Consider the following 17067-nt stretch of genomic DNA (forward strand, 5'->3'; position numbering starts at 1 on the left):
GAAAAAAACCACAACAAGCTACATTGGATGAGGTATATCAGAACCTGCTGCAGTGTGGGGAATAAATTACGATATATGGCATAATATTACTACTACGTAACAAGCCTAAGCAAAAATAGTGCTGGTTATTCCCATCTAAGACATATCAACGGGATAGACAATAGACGTCTGACAGATTTGGGTCCCAGATCTTAAGAACAGATAGAGGTTTATGGTATATCCAAGGGATATGCCATGAGGTCACCTTAGATGGGAAAAATCCCTTATACACTGCAGAAAGTGTGTTGTAAAATGTCTAACAACTTTAGGTAAGCCATAGTTTACAACCCATGATGCGGTATGAGACCACTTGGTTTGGGGCAACAAGCCCATGTTTAGGTTGTATATGAATGTAAAGCTAACTACTACACCGCTCGTTCCCCTGGTTTCAGTCCTAGAACGGTCTCCACTTCCGCCATTGGACTTCTGATCACCGTGAATCCCACTGGTGTCCGATCCACTGAACCGAGTCTCCGCTTATAGTACGACTACATATTACCGTACTTACATCTTGTTTGTCGATCTTGGCTGCTTCTTCAGTGCAACAAATACCCTTATTCCTAGTCGATCACTCAATTTCTCGTAGATTGTAAACTGGGCGCTCACTTCTTATTTTTATATTATAACATTGTACGTCATTGTACCCTGTAACTTGTTGGTGCTTTATAAATATAGTAATATTAAGAGTGGAGGACATACAGTCATGTTCCCTGAAGGCTCAACTACTCTGCTCCAGAATAACATGACGTGGCAGCAACTACCTGGGTGCAAAGCCAGAGGAGGAACGCTTATGGCAGAGGAGGAACGCTTATGGCAGTGGCACCCTGCAGCAAGCAATTATTAGGCACACATCCTCAATGATGTTCTACTAAAGCAGTATAAGCCCACATACATATAAAGACACGTGTGTGCAGACGCATTAACCAAACAAAAAAATTCCATATCAGTTTCTACACGTTTTTCTTTGTGCGGAAAATCTTTTGAAATTGGATTAGTGAAACCTCTGCTGGAAACTTGCTTTCAGACCGGCACCAGTCAGTAGAAGATAAATGAATGTCTTTTCATTAGCTAAATACGTGGAAAAATAAATTCCATGTCATCATGTCATGTCCCAAAATATTATGCTGCACCACCAAGCTGTAGTGTGCACTGGACTGTAACCTTTCAGCTGGGTCCACGCTCGGAAATACAGCGGTTGTACCAGCCACGTGGATGAGAATGGAACAAATCTCATCCATGTGCTGCGGAAAAACTTATGTGCAGAAATTGACCTGCGCTGCAGATTTTAAGAACTGCAGCATATCAATTTCTGCTTCAGATTTTCACCACAGATTTCACCCCTCTCAACGTAGAGGGGTGAAATCCACAGCAAGATTGTTCTGCCGATTGATATGCGACAAATCTCTAGGCCGATTTGCAGCAGATTTTTCAGCCACGTGTGAACCATGTCTTTAAGGGTATGTTCACACGGATTATTTTCGGCCAGTTTTCAGGCCGTAAATTGCCAAAAGGCCGGAAGCAGAACGCCTCCAAATATCTACTCTGCGAAAAATAAGCGCATGTCACTTCTTGAGCCGTTTTTCATTGACGCTATAGAAAAAAAAAAAAACACTCCAAAAACGGCCGTAAAAAACGTGAGTTGCTTAAAAAATGTCTGAAAATCAGGAGCTGTTTTCCCTTGAAAACAGCTCCGTATTTTCAGACGTTTTTTGTTTAGCGTGTGAACTTACCCGAACAGGAAATCCAACAATATATGATATAGATTTGATACAAATTCATGAGCACAATGAAAAAAATTCAGTTGTTCCACAAGTCCGTCTTGATTTCTTAACCCCGAATTACTCATCTAGCTTCTCCAATTTAAATATACCTCAGTTTTTTTTTCTATTGGCTTCTACTGAACAATCACACCTTCAGTACCTGTACGGAGAGATGTCATGATCCACCTTGTCCTCTGTATAAAGAAACACTCCCCCTCCTAGATAATACTGCCTGGATCCTGTACAATATGGGAAGTTTATAAAGTTACCTCAATTGTCATACCCTGGGTCGTGTAGTAAGAATTTGGGGGTCCAGGGTCTAAATGTAAAGAAAGGCAACATCTATATGGTCTGTATGTTTTCCCTGTGTTTGCCTAGGTTTCCACTCCGTTCTTCCCACATTTCAAAAATCACACTGATATTTAAATAAACTTCCTATGACAATGGTCCTAGTGGGACCGACGGACAGGGACTGATGTGAATGAGGACAATCTTCGTACAGCGCTGTGGAATATATTGATGCCATATAGGAAATAGATAAAAGGAGCCTTCATCCCAACAGTACCGAACTTTCCCTAGATATATACTTTTACTATATAGGGTTGGGATCACACACACCGTTTTGATGCCGTTTTTGGCTCAGTTTTTTAAGCAAACACAGGAGCGGACACAAAAGAAAGGAGACGCATCAGTCTTTTCTTTATACCTTTCCTTCCTTTTGGATCCAGTTCTTGCTTTGGCTCAAAAAACTGCCACAAGAATTTTTCTAAAACGGTGTGTGTGTTATCATGGCCTAAGTGTTTTCTTCTTTGAAAATGTCCTGAATCTCTTAGTATCAATATACAATATTCACCTTTTTCCGATTCCTCCTGCTTGTTCTTCTGAGAACACAATCTGAGAAAGTGGAATTGCAACGCAAAATTCCTGCACAAAATAGAAACAGAGAGAAATGCAAAAGAAAAGTTTTGTAAGTAACCAGGTAAACAGCCTCATACATACATACAAACAACCACTTACATTATATATATATATATATATATATATATATATATACACATACACACACACTAGATCTGCTCAATGAATTAAAATAACATCAAAAAGTTAATTTATTTCAGTAATTCATTTCAAAAAGTGAAACTCATTATATAGATTCATTACACACAGAGTGATCTATTTCCAGCATTTTTTCTTTTAATTTTAAAATTTAGTGTCTCAGAAAATTTGAATATTATAGAAGCCCAATTTCATCTTGTCCTACTGAAAAGTATATACAGTATATGCACTCAATATTTAGTCGGGGCTCCTTTTGCATGAATTACTGCATCAATGCGGCGTGGCATGGAGGCGATCAGCCTGTGGCACTGCTGATGTGTTATCAATGCGGCGTGGCACGGAGGTGATCAGCCTGTGGCACTGCTGAGGTGTTATGGAAGCCCAGGTTGCTTTGATAGCGGCCTTCAGCTCGTCTGCATTGTTGGGTCTGGTCTCTCATCTTCCTCTTGACAATATCCAATAGATTCTCTATGGAGTTTAGGTTTCCTGCTAGACGCTGCGCTGACTCTGGTCTTGATATAACACAGTGGACCAACACCAGCAGATGACATGGCCCCCAAATCATCACTGACTGTGGAAACTTCACACTGGACCGCAAGCAACTTGGATTGATGCCTCTCCACTCTTCCTCCAGAATCTGGGACCTTGATTTATAAATGAAATCTAAAAATTGACTTTCATCTGAAAACAGGACTTTGGACCACTGAGCAGTAGTGTTGGTCCACTGTGTTATATCAAGTCCAGAGTCAGCGCAGCCAGCTAGCAGGAAATTTTCGAGCTCTTCATGCTTCCCTCTGCTGACAAGCTTTATGGAGATGCTGATTTCATTTTCCAGCCGTACTTTGCACCTGCCCACACTGCCAAAAGTACCAATACCTGGTATAATAACCACAGTATCACTGTGCTTGATTGGCCAGCAAACTCACCTGACCTAAACCCCATAGAGAATCTACCGGTATTGTCAAGAGGAAGATCAGAGACACCAGACCCAACAATGCAGACGAGCTGAAGGCCGCTATCAAAGCAACCTGGGCTTCCATAACACCTCAGCAGTGCCACAGGCTGATCCCCCCCCCCCCCCCCCCCATGCCACGCCGCATTGATAACACCTCAGCAGCGCCACAGGCTGATCGCCTCTATGCCACGCCACATTGATGCAGTAATTCATGCAAAAGGAGCCCGACCAAGTAATGAGGGCATTTACTGTACATACTTTTCAGTAGGCCAACATTTCGGTTTTAAAAATCATTTTTGAAATTGGGCTTACATAATATATTCTATTTTTCTTAGACACAAAATTTTGGGTTTTCATTAACGGTTACCATAATCATCAACATTAACCCCTTAATGACCCCTAGTTTTGGCCTTAAGGCTCATAGCTCATTTTTGAAAACGGACATATTTCAATTTATGTGGTAATAACTTGGGAATGCTTAAACCTATCCAAGCGATTCCAAGATTGTTTTCTCGTGACAAATTGGGTTTTATGTTAGTGGTAAAATTTGGTCAATATATTCAGTGTTTATTTGTGAAAAATTACAAAATTTAGAGAACATTTAGAAAAAGATAGAATTTTTCTGAATTTAAATGCATCTGCTCGTAAAACAGACGGTTATACCACCCAAAATAGTTACTAGTTCACATTTCCCATATGTCTACTTTAGATTGGCATCGTTTCTTGAACATTCTTTTATTTTTCTTGGACGTTACGAGGCTTAGAACATAAACAGCAATTTCTCATATTTTTAAGAAAATTTCAAAAGCCTTTTTTTTTTTTTTTTTTTTTTTTTTTTTAAGAGGCTCTGTCACCAGATTTTGCAACCCCTATCTGCTATTGCAGCAGATAGGCGCTGCAATGTAGATTACAGTAACGATTTAAAAAAAAACGAGCATTTTTGGGCAAGTTATGACCATTTTTGTATTTATGCAAATGAGGCTTGCAAAAGTCCAAGTGGGCGTGTATTATGTGCGTACATCGGGGCGTTTTTACTACTTTTACTAGCTGGGCGTTCTGACGAGAAGTATCATCCACTTCTCTTCAGAACGCCCAGCTTCTGGCAGTGCAGACACAGCCGTGTTCTCGAGAGATCACGCTGTGTCGTCACTCACAGGTCCTGAATCGTGTCGGACGAGCAAGGACACATCGGCACCAGAGGCTACAGTTGATTCTGCAGCAGCATCGGCGTTTGCAGGTAAGTCTTGGTAAGGTGGGTCTTTGCAGGTGGGACCTGGTGGGTCTTTGCCGGACGACATTATTAGGCCGGTTGCCATAGCAACCATCGCTGCCCACTATCATGTAGCGGGCCGCCGATGGTGGTTTAACCCCTAAAAAGCCGCGATCGCTATTCAACGCGGCTTTTAAGGGGTTAATCAGCGGGGGGACACAGCGATCGGTGCCAGCTATAGAAGCTGCGGCAACTGCTGTACGAGACAGCAGCTGTCACAGCTCCTGTATGTGTCGGGAAGAGGGCCGAAATGGCCGTTACTCCTGTGACATACTCTTGGGTCATGGAGCACGAACTATACCATTACATAATAGTACGTCCAGAAGCGGGAAGGGGTTAATAAGATCCCCTCTAAGACGTCTTTTTTTCCAAGCTGAACAAGCCCAATTTTTCTAGCCTTTCATTGTAAGCGACACCTCCCATCCCATTTAATAATATAGTCACCTGCCTTTGAACCCTCTCCAGTTCTCCTATGTCCTTATTACAACGTGGAGCCCAAAACTGAATTCCATATTCTAGAGGTTTCCTTACAAGAGATTTAGAGGGATTATATTACATTTGAATCCCGGGTCTTTATCTCTGTTTTTATACACCCTAAAATCCCATTTGCTTTTGCAGCTGCTGCTTGACATTGAGAACTGCTGATTAGATTATTTGTAACCAGAATACCCCAGTCCTTCTCTTGTTCCGTTAATCCCCAGTTTTATTCCATTTAACGTATAGGAATTATTATTATTGCGTTCTAAGTGCATTACTTTATCAACATTAAATTTCATCTGCCATGTTTTTGCCCATGGTGCCAACTTATCTAGGTCTTTCTGTAATATTTTATAGTCAAGTTTTGAGTATCCTACAAAGTTTTGTATCGTCAGCAAAAAGGGACACCTTGCTATCAATTCCATCCACAAGGTCATTAATAAAGAAATTAAAAAGAATTTGGTCTAACACCGATCCTTGTGATATGCCAGTCAGTGTCAGGGTAGGTTCACACGCAAACTCAAAAACGTCTGAAAATACGGAGCTGTTTTCAAGGGAAAATAGCTCCTGATTTTCAGAAGTTTTTTAAGCCACTAGCGTTTTTTACGGCCGTTTTGTTTTCAAAATCAGTTCAAGTTTATTCCACAAATAACAGCGTTACAGGTCATCATACAATCTTAAATGCAATGAAGACAGTACATCAAAGACCCAATATGTATTACCAACATACCAAATACACCGATCCCCAACTTCTCCCTCCCCGTCCATCTTGCAAAAGGGTTCAATAGATTATCCGCTACTTCTACTTATTCCAGCCCATCTCCTCACTCAATCCCCTCATATGCATACCAAAGTTATACCATCAGAGCCAAAAATTACCAACCTCACAAGAGAATCCTCCCCATACCCACTATTGCTCTTCCCCTGCCAGTCTCTGTATACCACCTCCACCCTTGCGGAGAAGCTGCATTGCCCATTACCACAGTACTACCCGCTGGGACCTCAGTACGCACATCAGTCCTTCCGGCAATGTTAATCTGAAAGAGACGAGCGAAGTGCCAGGAGTTCTGATGAGACGCATCCAGAATGATCAATCCACCTAGCCCATTGTTTCTCGAATTTCATAATAGACCCACTCTGAATATATCCTATACTCCATCAAAACCTTGTAAATTGATTGTACCAATGATTTCCTGCTTTAAAGGTGGTTCCGCAGCCAACCAATGCTTTGCTATACTCTTCTTGACTTGGTACAACATTTTGGCAATAGCCAAACATTCCATCCGATCCCCCTCCAAATCTCCAACATATCCCAGAAGCATCACCATTGGGTCTATTGGAATCTGCTTATACGGCCGTATTTGGAGCGGTTTTCAATAGAGTATGAAAAACGGCTCCAAAAACATCCCAAGAAGTGACCTGCACTTCTTTTTCACGGCCATTTTTTTTTCTCGCCCGTTTTTCAAAACGGCCGCATAAAAAAAAAAAATGGCTCGTCGGAACAGAACGCCATTTTTCCCATTGAAAATCAATGGGCAGATGTTTGGAGGCGTTCTGCTTCCGATTTTTTGGCCGTTTTCGGTCCAAAAAACGGCCGAAAATAGGCCGTGTGAACATAACCTTACACTGACAGGCAGCCTATTAGGCCCCTGACTGCCATGGCAACCCATCGGCACTTCGTGATCACATTGTGGAGATGCCAATAGGCTAACAATCTCCTTCTGTAAAACCACTTAGGTGTCGCGGTTGACCACCGCATCTAAGGCTAAGTTCACACTTGTTTAATACATTACTTTGATCAGTTTTTAAAATCAGAAAAAAAAAAAAAAAAAAAAAAAAAAAAGGATAAAAACGTGTCATTTAAAAATACCATTAAAATCAAAATAACGGATGCAGGGGCGTGGCTTGGACATGGCGCTGACCAGACGTGCTGCTTGAGAGCTCCGTTCCCGCACTTCCATAACCCGCTCATAAGCATACTAAAAAGACACACTTGAACCTACCTAATGGTCAGGAAATCTAAGGCAACCACGGGGACTCCATACTGTACGAGGCAGATGTCTTCAGCCGGTTCCATTCAAAGATTCCTCACCGACGCTACTGCCGGGCCGTCTCCCAAGATGGCGCCGCTGGAGGGTAGATGAACGGGAACAGGATTCCCGCTTGCAGAGGAGTCTTCTTCGGGGGTTGCCGCTGCAGCATCAGGTACCGACAGTACCCCCTCTTCGGTCTCTGGCTCCCTGGGCCCGTTTCCTTCCCTGCAGGCGGGGGTGGAGATGGGTCCTTCTGGAACTGTCATGGCGCTTTCCGCTCCGTCCTGCTCGCCACGTGGTGTTAGTCATGGCACCCGGGTCTCTCCTTCCTCATCCTCTGGCATGCTGGGGTCTGCATCGATGCCTGCTTCTCCTCGGGATTTGGATCTACATTCTTCTACCCACAGTGTCGGCTCTGCTAGCATGGGAGATGATTTACAGGGCCTGAGACAACAGCTTGCCACTTTGCCCACTAAACAGGACATGGAGCGTTATGTGAATCGTCTTGAGATGACCTATAAATCTGAAATTCAGGCTCTTACGACTAATGTCTCTCAATTGTCCGATCAAGTTCAGCGCATAGAAGGAGACGTTTCCACTGTTACACAGCAGCAAGTCTCTCATGCAGAACGGCTGGATCATCACTCCCAGGAGATTTATGCTCTATTTAACCTGGCTGAAGATCATGAGACTCGGAATCGCCGTAACAATATTCGGCTCCGGGGTATTCCTGAGGATATATCTTCGGGGCAACTCATACCTGTCTTACAGTCCTTGTTTAACTCCCTGCTGGAGCGTCCTGCTGATGATCCATTGGAGCTGGATAGGGCCCACAGGACTCTTGGCCCTCGTAACCCGGATCCTGATAGGCCTAGAGATGTGCTATGCCGTGTCCATTTTTTCTCTCTAAAGGAGCAGATCATGAGGAAGGCCCGAGATAAAGGTGAAGTCTTATTACAAGGGGTCAAGATCCAGTTGTTATCCGATTTGTCCAAGATGACCCTGGACAAACGCCGAGTGCTTCGTCCTTTACTGGATGTGCTGAGAGGGCATGAGATCTCCTATTCCTGGGGTCACCCCTTCCAGCTACAGGTTCGCAGGGACGGGACATTGCTGAGTGTTCGAGACCCAGGAGATGTCCCGGACTTCTGTGCTGCCCTACAGGTGCCGAGAGTTTCCTTGCCCGATTGGCCGTATGTTCCTCTACCACCACAGCGTCCAATGCCACGCCGGCGTGGTCGTTCTCCCGCTTCTCCTATGGGTCGTCCTGGTGGGCGACGTGCTGATCCGCTGTGATTTCGTCTGGATGTTTTGTTTTTTTCTCTCTTTGTAGGCCAACAGTCGGCTTAGGCCTGTTAAGTTCAATTGTTACTGCTTATATTGTGGGAGGCGAAAGTCTGATGTGTTTCATGTAATACTCCGTTATACTGGTTCTTTCGCTCTGGGCAGGGGCTGCAGGTGCTCAGATTGGCCATTTGTATGTGATTAATTAATGTTCCTCAGCTGCCAGTCCTACTGCACTATGTATGTTATGTGATTATCTACGTTTTACTAATTACATGCCTGTATACTCGTGCGGTAACTGTGTAAATTTTCGGGAATGTATTGTTATGCTGGCATCTCTGTTCGATCCTGATCTAATATCGGCCATTACTTCATTTTTCTCGTGATATTGAGCTAATGGCCTGGATTCTCTTTCCATTTATGTTTTGGTTCTAAGATGTGTGATATTTGTACTGGGTTGGGGGGTGCGGGGCGCTGGCTAGACCTTGTCCTGACACTTCTCCTCTTAGGGACTCACTGGTTATATCCGGTGTATATTGGATTGTTTCTCCTTGAGTAGCTCAAGGAGTGGGTGATTATTTCACCTGTCTGTCTGTCTTTGTTGTCGTGTCTCCCTTCCTTGTTTGTCCTGTTGCTGTTAGTCTCGCCTCTGCTTAGTGCATTGCTCTACGAGTTCCTTCAGTGAGAGGTGGCGATGGCACAATTGAAGGTTTGTACCATTAATGCTAGGGGGCTTAATGTCCCAGAAAAACGCTCACAAATTTTATATAACATGCATAAAGAGCGGGTACATATTTTGTTCCTACAAGAGACCCACTTTCAGGCGGGCCATACGCCACAGTTCACAAATCGATATTTTCCGGCCTGGTTCCACAGTACCAACCCGGAATCCAAATCCAAGGGTGCCAGTATATGTATTCATAAGTCACTCTCTCATAAAAATCTTGATGTTCTGGTTGACCCGGCTGGTCGATATGTTTTTCTCAAGCTATCCATACGTAATAAGATTTTTACTCTGGCTAATATGTACCTCCCTAATAAGGACCAGGCACGAGTGGGCCGATTGTATTTAAGGAAATTGGAGGAGTTCACTGAGGGCGTTTTAATTGTTGGAGGTGATTTTAATTTGACTTTCGATTCCAGACTTGACACCTCCTCGGGCAGGTCTGTTGTCCCTAAGTCGCATTTGGGGGCACTGAAAACTGTGATGCATTCCATGCAGTTGATTGACGTGTGGAGGATTCTACACCCTCAGGTAAGAGAATACACTTATTTCTCACCACTGCATAACATGTACAGTAGGATAGACGCTTTTTTGATTAGCCACCACTTGCTTACCTGGCATCCTACCTCTGACGTGGGCCCTATGGTTTGGTCGGATCATGCTCCTGTGTTTCTGAATCTCACATTTCCTAACTCGTTGCCTAATTTCCAATCCTGGAAACTTAATGACAATTTGTTGCGGGATGCAGTATGCATGGCGGCCATTAAAGATTCACTTACCGGTTTCTTTGAGGTTCATGAACATGAAGCTACTCCCTTGCCACTCCAGTGGGAGGCACTGAAGTGTGTCATTCGAGGGGTACTAATACAAAATGGGGCACGATTGAAGCGCGAAAAGGGGTTTGCTATTGCACGTCTCGACTCAGATACGGGATCTGGAATCCTGTCATAAACAGGTCCCATCTTCACAGACTTTTGCGGAGCTCACTACAGCAAGAGAATCCTTGCGTTCCTTGATAGACCAGTCTCACGCTCGGTTCAGGGATCGGATGCGTAAGCACTCCTACGAACATGCGGATAAATGCGGTAGGTCTCTGGCACGTATGCTGCATCCCCGCACACAAGCGTCATATATCCCTAAAATTTCATCTCCCTCGGGCGGTGAGGTTCATGACCCGGTTGGTATTACTGACTGCTTTAAACACTATTACTCGGCACTATACAATATTAAAGGCCAATTTTATGATATGCAGGCGGAGGCGTTACGAGATAAAATCAACCGTTATGTTCATGATACCGCGTTGCCGACCTTGTAGGAGGGGGTGGCTTTGGAGCTTGAGGAGGATTTTTTGGAAGCCGAAGTGGAGCGTGCTATTGGAGAGTCACCCTTGGGCAAGAGCCTGGGGCCCGATGGGTTTAATAATAAATTTTATAAGGCATTTAAAGATCAATTGGCTCCTTTTCTGACGAAAGTTTTTAATTCGGTGTCCTCCTCGTGTCCCTTTGCGCCTCAATCCCTCGAGGCTCATATAACTCTCCTACCAAAACCAGGCAAGGATCCAACGGTGTGCGCAAACTTCAGGCCCATTTCGCTAATCAATGTAGATGTGAAGCTTTTCGCAAAGTTGCTTGCCTCTCGTTTATCGCTATTACTGCCTGGCTTGATCGTGGATGATCAGGTGGGGTTTGTGTGTGGTCGGGAAGCGCGGGATAACACAAACAAAACTCTCCTTTTGACGTCATACTGCCAAACCCGTAAGATACCGATGTGCTTACTTTCGATAGATGCCGAAAAGGCTTTTGATAGAGTGCACTGGGTGTTCCTCCGCAGTGTCTTGACGCAGGTTGGCCTTGGCACCACCACGGTGGATAGGATAATGGCCTTGTACCAAAAGGCCTACTGCTCGAGTTCGTGTCAACGGACTATTATCTGATCCTCTGTCTATTGCTAATGGCACGAGACAGGGGTGCCCACTTTCGCCTCTTTTGTATGTTCTGGACATGGAACACCTGGCCGTGGCACTGCGGAACAACCCTAATATTAATGGTATACGCGTTGGCTCACAGCATCATAAATTGGGGTTATACGCAGATGACCTCCTGGTATACATTACAACTCCCATGATTTCTTTGCCATCTTTGACGGAGGAGTTTGAGTGCTTTGGTCATTTAAGTAACTTTAAAGTCAATTACTCTAAATCGGAGGCCTTGAATATCTCTTTGGATCGCCCTCTAACTGCCCATCTCGCTCAGGTTTTTCCGTTCAGGTGGCAACCTACATCTTTAAAATACCTAGGGGTACATGTCCCCACACAACAGTCAGATTTGTATGCTCTGAATTATACGCCCATTCTACAGCGTACCATGAAGGACTTGGCGGAATACGGCGGGAACCGCATGTCGTGGTTTGGGCGTATCAATGCGGTTAAAATGGATATCTTGCCCAAATTTCTATATATCTTCCAGACCGTCCCTATTGCTGTACCATCCAGTTTTTTCCAGGCTTTACATAGGGCCATAACCAAGTTTGTGTGGGGCTCCTCTAAGCCTCGTATCCGGTTTGCTGTCCTTAGCCGGCCAAAAATAGACGGGGACGCGGGTCTCCCAGACTTTAAACGATACTACCAAGCAGCGATAATTATGAGAGTAGTGGATTGGTTCCGTTCAGAAGCAGGTAAGCAATGGGTGCGCATTGAAAAGGCTATGTCTCCTCTTGCATTGTCCTCTCTGCCGTGGCTATCAGTCCTTCAGAGACAAACTCTCTCTCTACCTTTCCTCACACGTCAGTTTCTCATGGTATGGGAACGGATCCTGGGTACTACGGGCCTTGTCCATCGCCCGGGTCCCTTGACTCCTCTATTTGATAATCCTTCTTTCCCTCCGGCGGAGGGTGTTGATACATTCCTCTGTTGGGAGAGAGGAAATGGTGGATGTTTGTCTGAGACTCTTACTCCAGACGGTGCCATATTGCCAATGACTGATGTATCTGCTGCCTGCCCGGGGAGGCGGTCAACTTGGTGGTCCTATTTGCAGTCCTATCTCTCCTCCATGGGGGACTGTCTAATATTACTACAGGATAAGACTCCTTTGGAACTCTACTTGTCCTTGCCCATAGCCCCTTCTCATGTGTTGTCCCACCTACATGGGATCATCCTGCCAAAATTTTATTTTTCTCAATTATCCTTTACTGCCGCATGGGACGAGGAAATGGGGGTTAGACACTCTGAAGAAGAGTGTGGCACCGCCTTCTTTCTAGCCCATAAGTTACCGATGTCTTGTTTTGCCCAGGAAAAGAATTACAAAATACTTACCAGGTGGTACCGTTGTCCGACCTTGTTACATAGGCTATACCCTGATGAGTCTGACGATTGTTGGAGGTGTGGGGGGGGCTCCTGGAACTATGTTGCATATTTGGTGGGACTGTCCCAAGCTACGTCCCTTTTGGGGGAAGATTTTTGATCTAGGCAACAAGCTTTTCCATACTGAGGTTCCGACCTCGGCTTCCATAGGCTTGCTTTCTATGGTTCCTGGATCACTCCCACACCTCAAAAAGGGGATCTTTTGACATTTCTTGACCGCAGCGAGAACGGTGATATCTCGTCACTGGAAGTCGCATACTGTACGGTCCCTGGTGGAATGGGTAATGGAGGGGAACGGGATTATGAGGATGGAGGAGTTGCTGTCCGCTGGCAGGGGCAAATCAGGGCTCTTCGTCCAAACTTGGATGGTGTGGTCTGGATTCCCGGGATGGTGCTGATTTGCCTCTCCGGCTGGATGGAATGTTCTGAACAAATTATATTACCTACCGGAGGCGCTTTATCTGTATGCGTTTCCTTTTGTTGTCTGGTGTTCTGTGTTGTGTGTCCATATATTCAAAAGTGCTCTTATATGTGTCACTTTTCACTTTACTGGAGGGGCGGTCTCCCTGACTATTGCACTGATTTGACGCGAACATGGTACAGTTATTGCCGTTATATCTCTCTTATCACTCAATTCTGATAGGTGGGAGGCTACCTTTTACTGTTGTTCTTATACATGTATATATATGCATACTGTTGTTACACTATGATACTTCATTTAAATGTATTGCACTGCGTGCAAATTTCCTTTTTTTTTGCACAAACCGTGAAATGTTTCTGTATTGTTATATTTTAAAAAGAAAAATCTTTGATAAAGAAAAAAAATAACGGATGCAAACATATTATAATCCATTTGTATTCCTTTTACATTTATACCAATGATAAAAATAACCCATCTGTTAAACATGAGCTTTTTGAACGGAGTAAAAGTCCTGAACTCTGCACTTTTATCTCCGTCACAAAAACGGATGACTAACATAACGGATGCAATTAAAAATTCCATTGATTTTAATGGGATTTTTAACGGATCTGTTTGAATCGTTTTCAGATCAGAATAAGGATACAGAGTAACGGATTATACAACGCAAGTGTGAACATAGCCTAAGCAGATAAACGACTGGGATCGGAGTTACCTCTAACCCAAGGCCATTAGAGCAGGCATGTCAGCTGTAGAATACATACGGCACTGCACCATGACTGCGACGTACCAATACAGCAATTCACAGGAACAACCTGCTCAATGGTAACAGTATGTAAAGTGGTTAAAGTGCCCCGACCTTTTGGAGTTCATCCATATATGGAATGGGAGAATCCGATACATTACGCTTGCCGCAACCCAGTAAATAATGTTAATTGTTTCTCGTAAACGCGGCAGGGTTTCTTGTTTTGTTGCATTGCCGCATCACTAGGACTGGGGCTACACAAACACTTTGTAGCAAGAGAATTACATTTTAACACTTTCCCGTCACAGCCATTTTTTTTATTTTCGTTTCCATATTTTCCTCCCCACCTTCCAAAAGCCATAACTTATTTTTCCGTCGATAAAGCCATATGAGGGATTGTTTTTCACGTCACCATTTATTGTACCATATAAAGTATTGGGAAACTGTAAAAATGTTATTTGTGGAGTGGAACAGAAAAAAAAATAAAAAAAATAAAAAAAACAGCGATTCCGCAATCTTTTGAGGGGTTTTGTTTTTACAGCTTTTAATGGCATGATAACTTTATCCAGCAGGTTTAAGGCGATACTAAATGTATAAAAAAAAAATTATGTTTTACTACTTTTACAATGAAGAAACCGATTGTTAAAAATAAAATTTGTGTTTTGTCGCCACATTCTGAGAGCCATAACTTTTTTATTTTTCTGTCGATTGAGCGCTAGGAGGGCTTAGTTTTTGCGGGGTGAGCTGTAATTTCTATTGGTACCATTTTGGGCTGCATGAGACTTCTTGATTACTCTTTATTTCATTTTTTGTGGGATATGAAGCGACGAAAAAACAGATTCTGGCGTTATATTTTTTCTTTTTTACAGCGTTCACCATGCGCGTTAAATAATCCTATATTGTAAGAATTCAGACCTTTTTTTTTTTTTTTTTTTACACATTTCATTAGGACTTGAACCAGCAATCATTAGATAATTTTACTAATGTATTGCAGCATATTTTCATTTTTACAGGCTCCTTTTAAGCCCTGCCAGAGGCACCCCCTCTTTTTAACACATCAGAATTTTAGGCTTTAAACAGCGCGATCGCTGTTCCTGTCCAATAGACCCAGGTGTCAGATGTAATACACAGCGGACACCTGCTGCATGTGGGGCGGGCTCAGCGGGTGAGCTTGCTCGAAACATCACCCCCTGCACCACAACGTGCTAGTATTAGGTCATGGTACGGGAACAGGTTAAAGAGATTGATCACTGTAAAACCTCCTAACACGTAATAAAGTATTAGGCTCTGTTCACATCTCCGTTAGAGGCGTCCATCGTAGCTCTGGCCGAGATATCCCCAGAAATCCAGAAGGAAAGCCGATGGAACCCATTAAAGTCAATGGGTTCCATCAGCCACTGGTGATGTCTGTGGTGCACTTCCGGTTTTCCCTTGTTCTGCTCCACTGACGGAGCAGAACAACGGAAAGACTTGACGCAGATTTGAACATAGCCTTATACTGTGGAACAGTAAAAAGTGTTAATGCGCCTACTATGTATTTAACCACTTCCCGACATTTGCTGTATGGATATGTCATGGAAAGCTAGTGCTTCCCGCATTTTGCAGTTTCCATACGCCAAATGCTTGGTATCGGCTCAGAAGCTGAGCCGGTGCCATCATCGCCAGATGTCAGCGGTATCTGACAGCTGACATCCGGCTGTAATGGTGGTGACCGAAATTAGCTTCGATCCCCGCCATTAACTCCTTAAATGCAGCGCTCTAACACGATCGCTGCATTTAAGGTCTTTGCAGCTCATCGGAAACCCATCAATTCAATTACCGGAGTTCCAGTGGCTGCCTAATATTGGCCTCCTGGTCTGCCTAGCATGGAAGCCGTTCATGACACGCTGGGTGGCAGAGCCTGAACGGCTTCCGTAGCCGCCGGCAAGATGGCGCCGATTCAGGAGCTGAGCCGACGTCATCAGCGGGGGATTTCAGTTGTATGTTATAGCTGACATCCACCTGTAATGGCAGGAACCGGAGCTAGCTCTGATCCCTGCCATTAACCCCTTTGATGCAGCGATCGAAAGCAATCGCTGCATCTTAGCGGTTGCTAGAGGATCGCCAGCCCTGACAGGCAATCAGAGCTGCCGACTGCTGCTATGGCAACAGGAGACACAATGGCCTCCTGCTCTGCCACTACGGAAGCAGATTAGGCCCCGCCGGGAGGCGAAGCCTAATTGGCTTGCTGTCAGTGAATAACTGACAGATCTAATACATTGCACTACGTAGGTAGTGCAATGTATTAGAAGAAAAAAAAAAACAAAACAGACAGTTAAACCTTCAAGTCCTCTATTGGGACTTGAAAAAAAAAAAGTGAAAAAAATGAAAGTTTGAAAAACATAATAAATGTTTCAAGTAATAAAATAAAAACACAAAATCGCCCTTTTTTCCCTTATTAAGTCCTTTATTATTGAAAAAAAAAAAAAATCAAACCATACATATTTGGTAGCGCCGCGACAATAACGGCCTGAGCTATAAAAATATTATATTTTTTATTGCACATGGTGAACAGCGTCAAAAGAAAAAAAAAAAATACGTAAAAAACTATACCTGAATTTCTTGTCACTTAGCCCTACAAATATTGGAATAAAAAGTGATCAAAAAGTCACACGTATCCAAAAATTAGTACCTATAAAAACTATAGCTCGTCTCGCAAAAAACAAGCCCTCATACAGCTCCGTCGACAAAAAAGCTAAAAAGTTATGGCTCACAAAACGGCGACAGAAAAAAAATACATTCTTTTTACCAAAGTCATGTTTTACAACGTTCTGCACAATAAAATTAAAGTGTGCCATAAATTAGGTATCGCCAGAATCGTACTGACCCGCAGAATAAAGTTAACATGTCGTTTATAACGCATGGTAAACACTATATAAAAAAAACAAAAAATAAAAAAAAAACACAGG

General features: G+C 43.6%; 1 protein-coding gene across 1 annotated transcript in view; it reads right to left on the reverse strand.

The window, feature by feature from the left end:
* The window catches only part of VPS36 (vacuolar protein sorting 36 homolog), a 49772-nt gene that overhangs the window by 21985 nt on the left and 10720 nt on the right, over positions 1-17067 (reverse strand). Inside the window, exon 3 of the mRNA XM_075851757.1 lies at positions 2653-2723. Coding sequence (XP_075707872.1) covers positions 2653-2723 — 71 coding nt within the window. The remainder of the gene's footprint in view (positions 1-2652; positions 2724-17067) is intronic.

This window comes from Rhinoderma darwinii, chromosome 2, assembly GCF_050947455.1.
Source record: "Rhinoderma darwinii isolate aRhiDar2 chromosome 2, aRhiDar2.hap1, whole genome shotgun sequence".
Classification (NCBI taxonomy): Eukaryota; Metazoa; Chordata; class Amphibia; order Anura; family Rhinodermatidae; genus Rhinoderma; species Rhinoderma darwinii.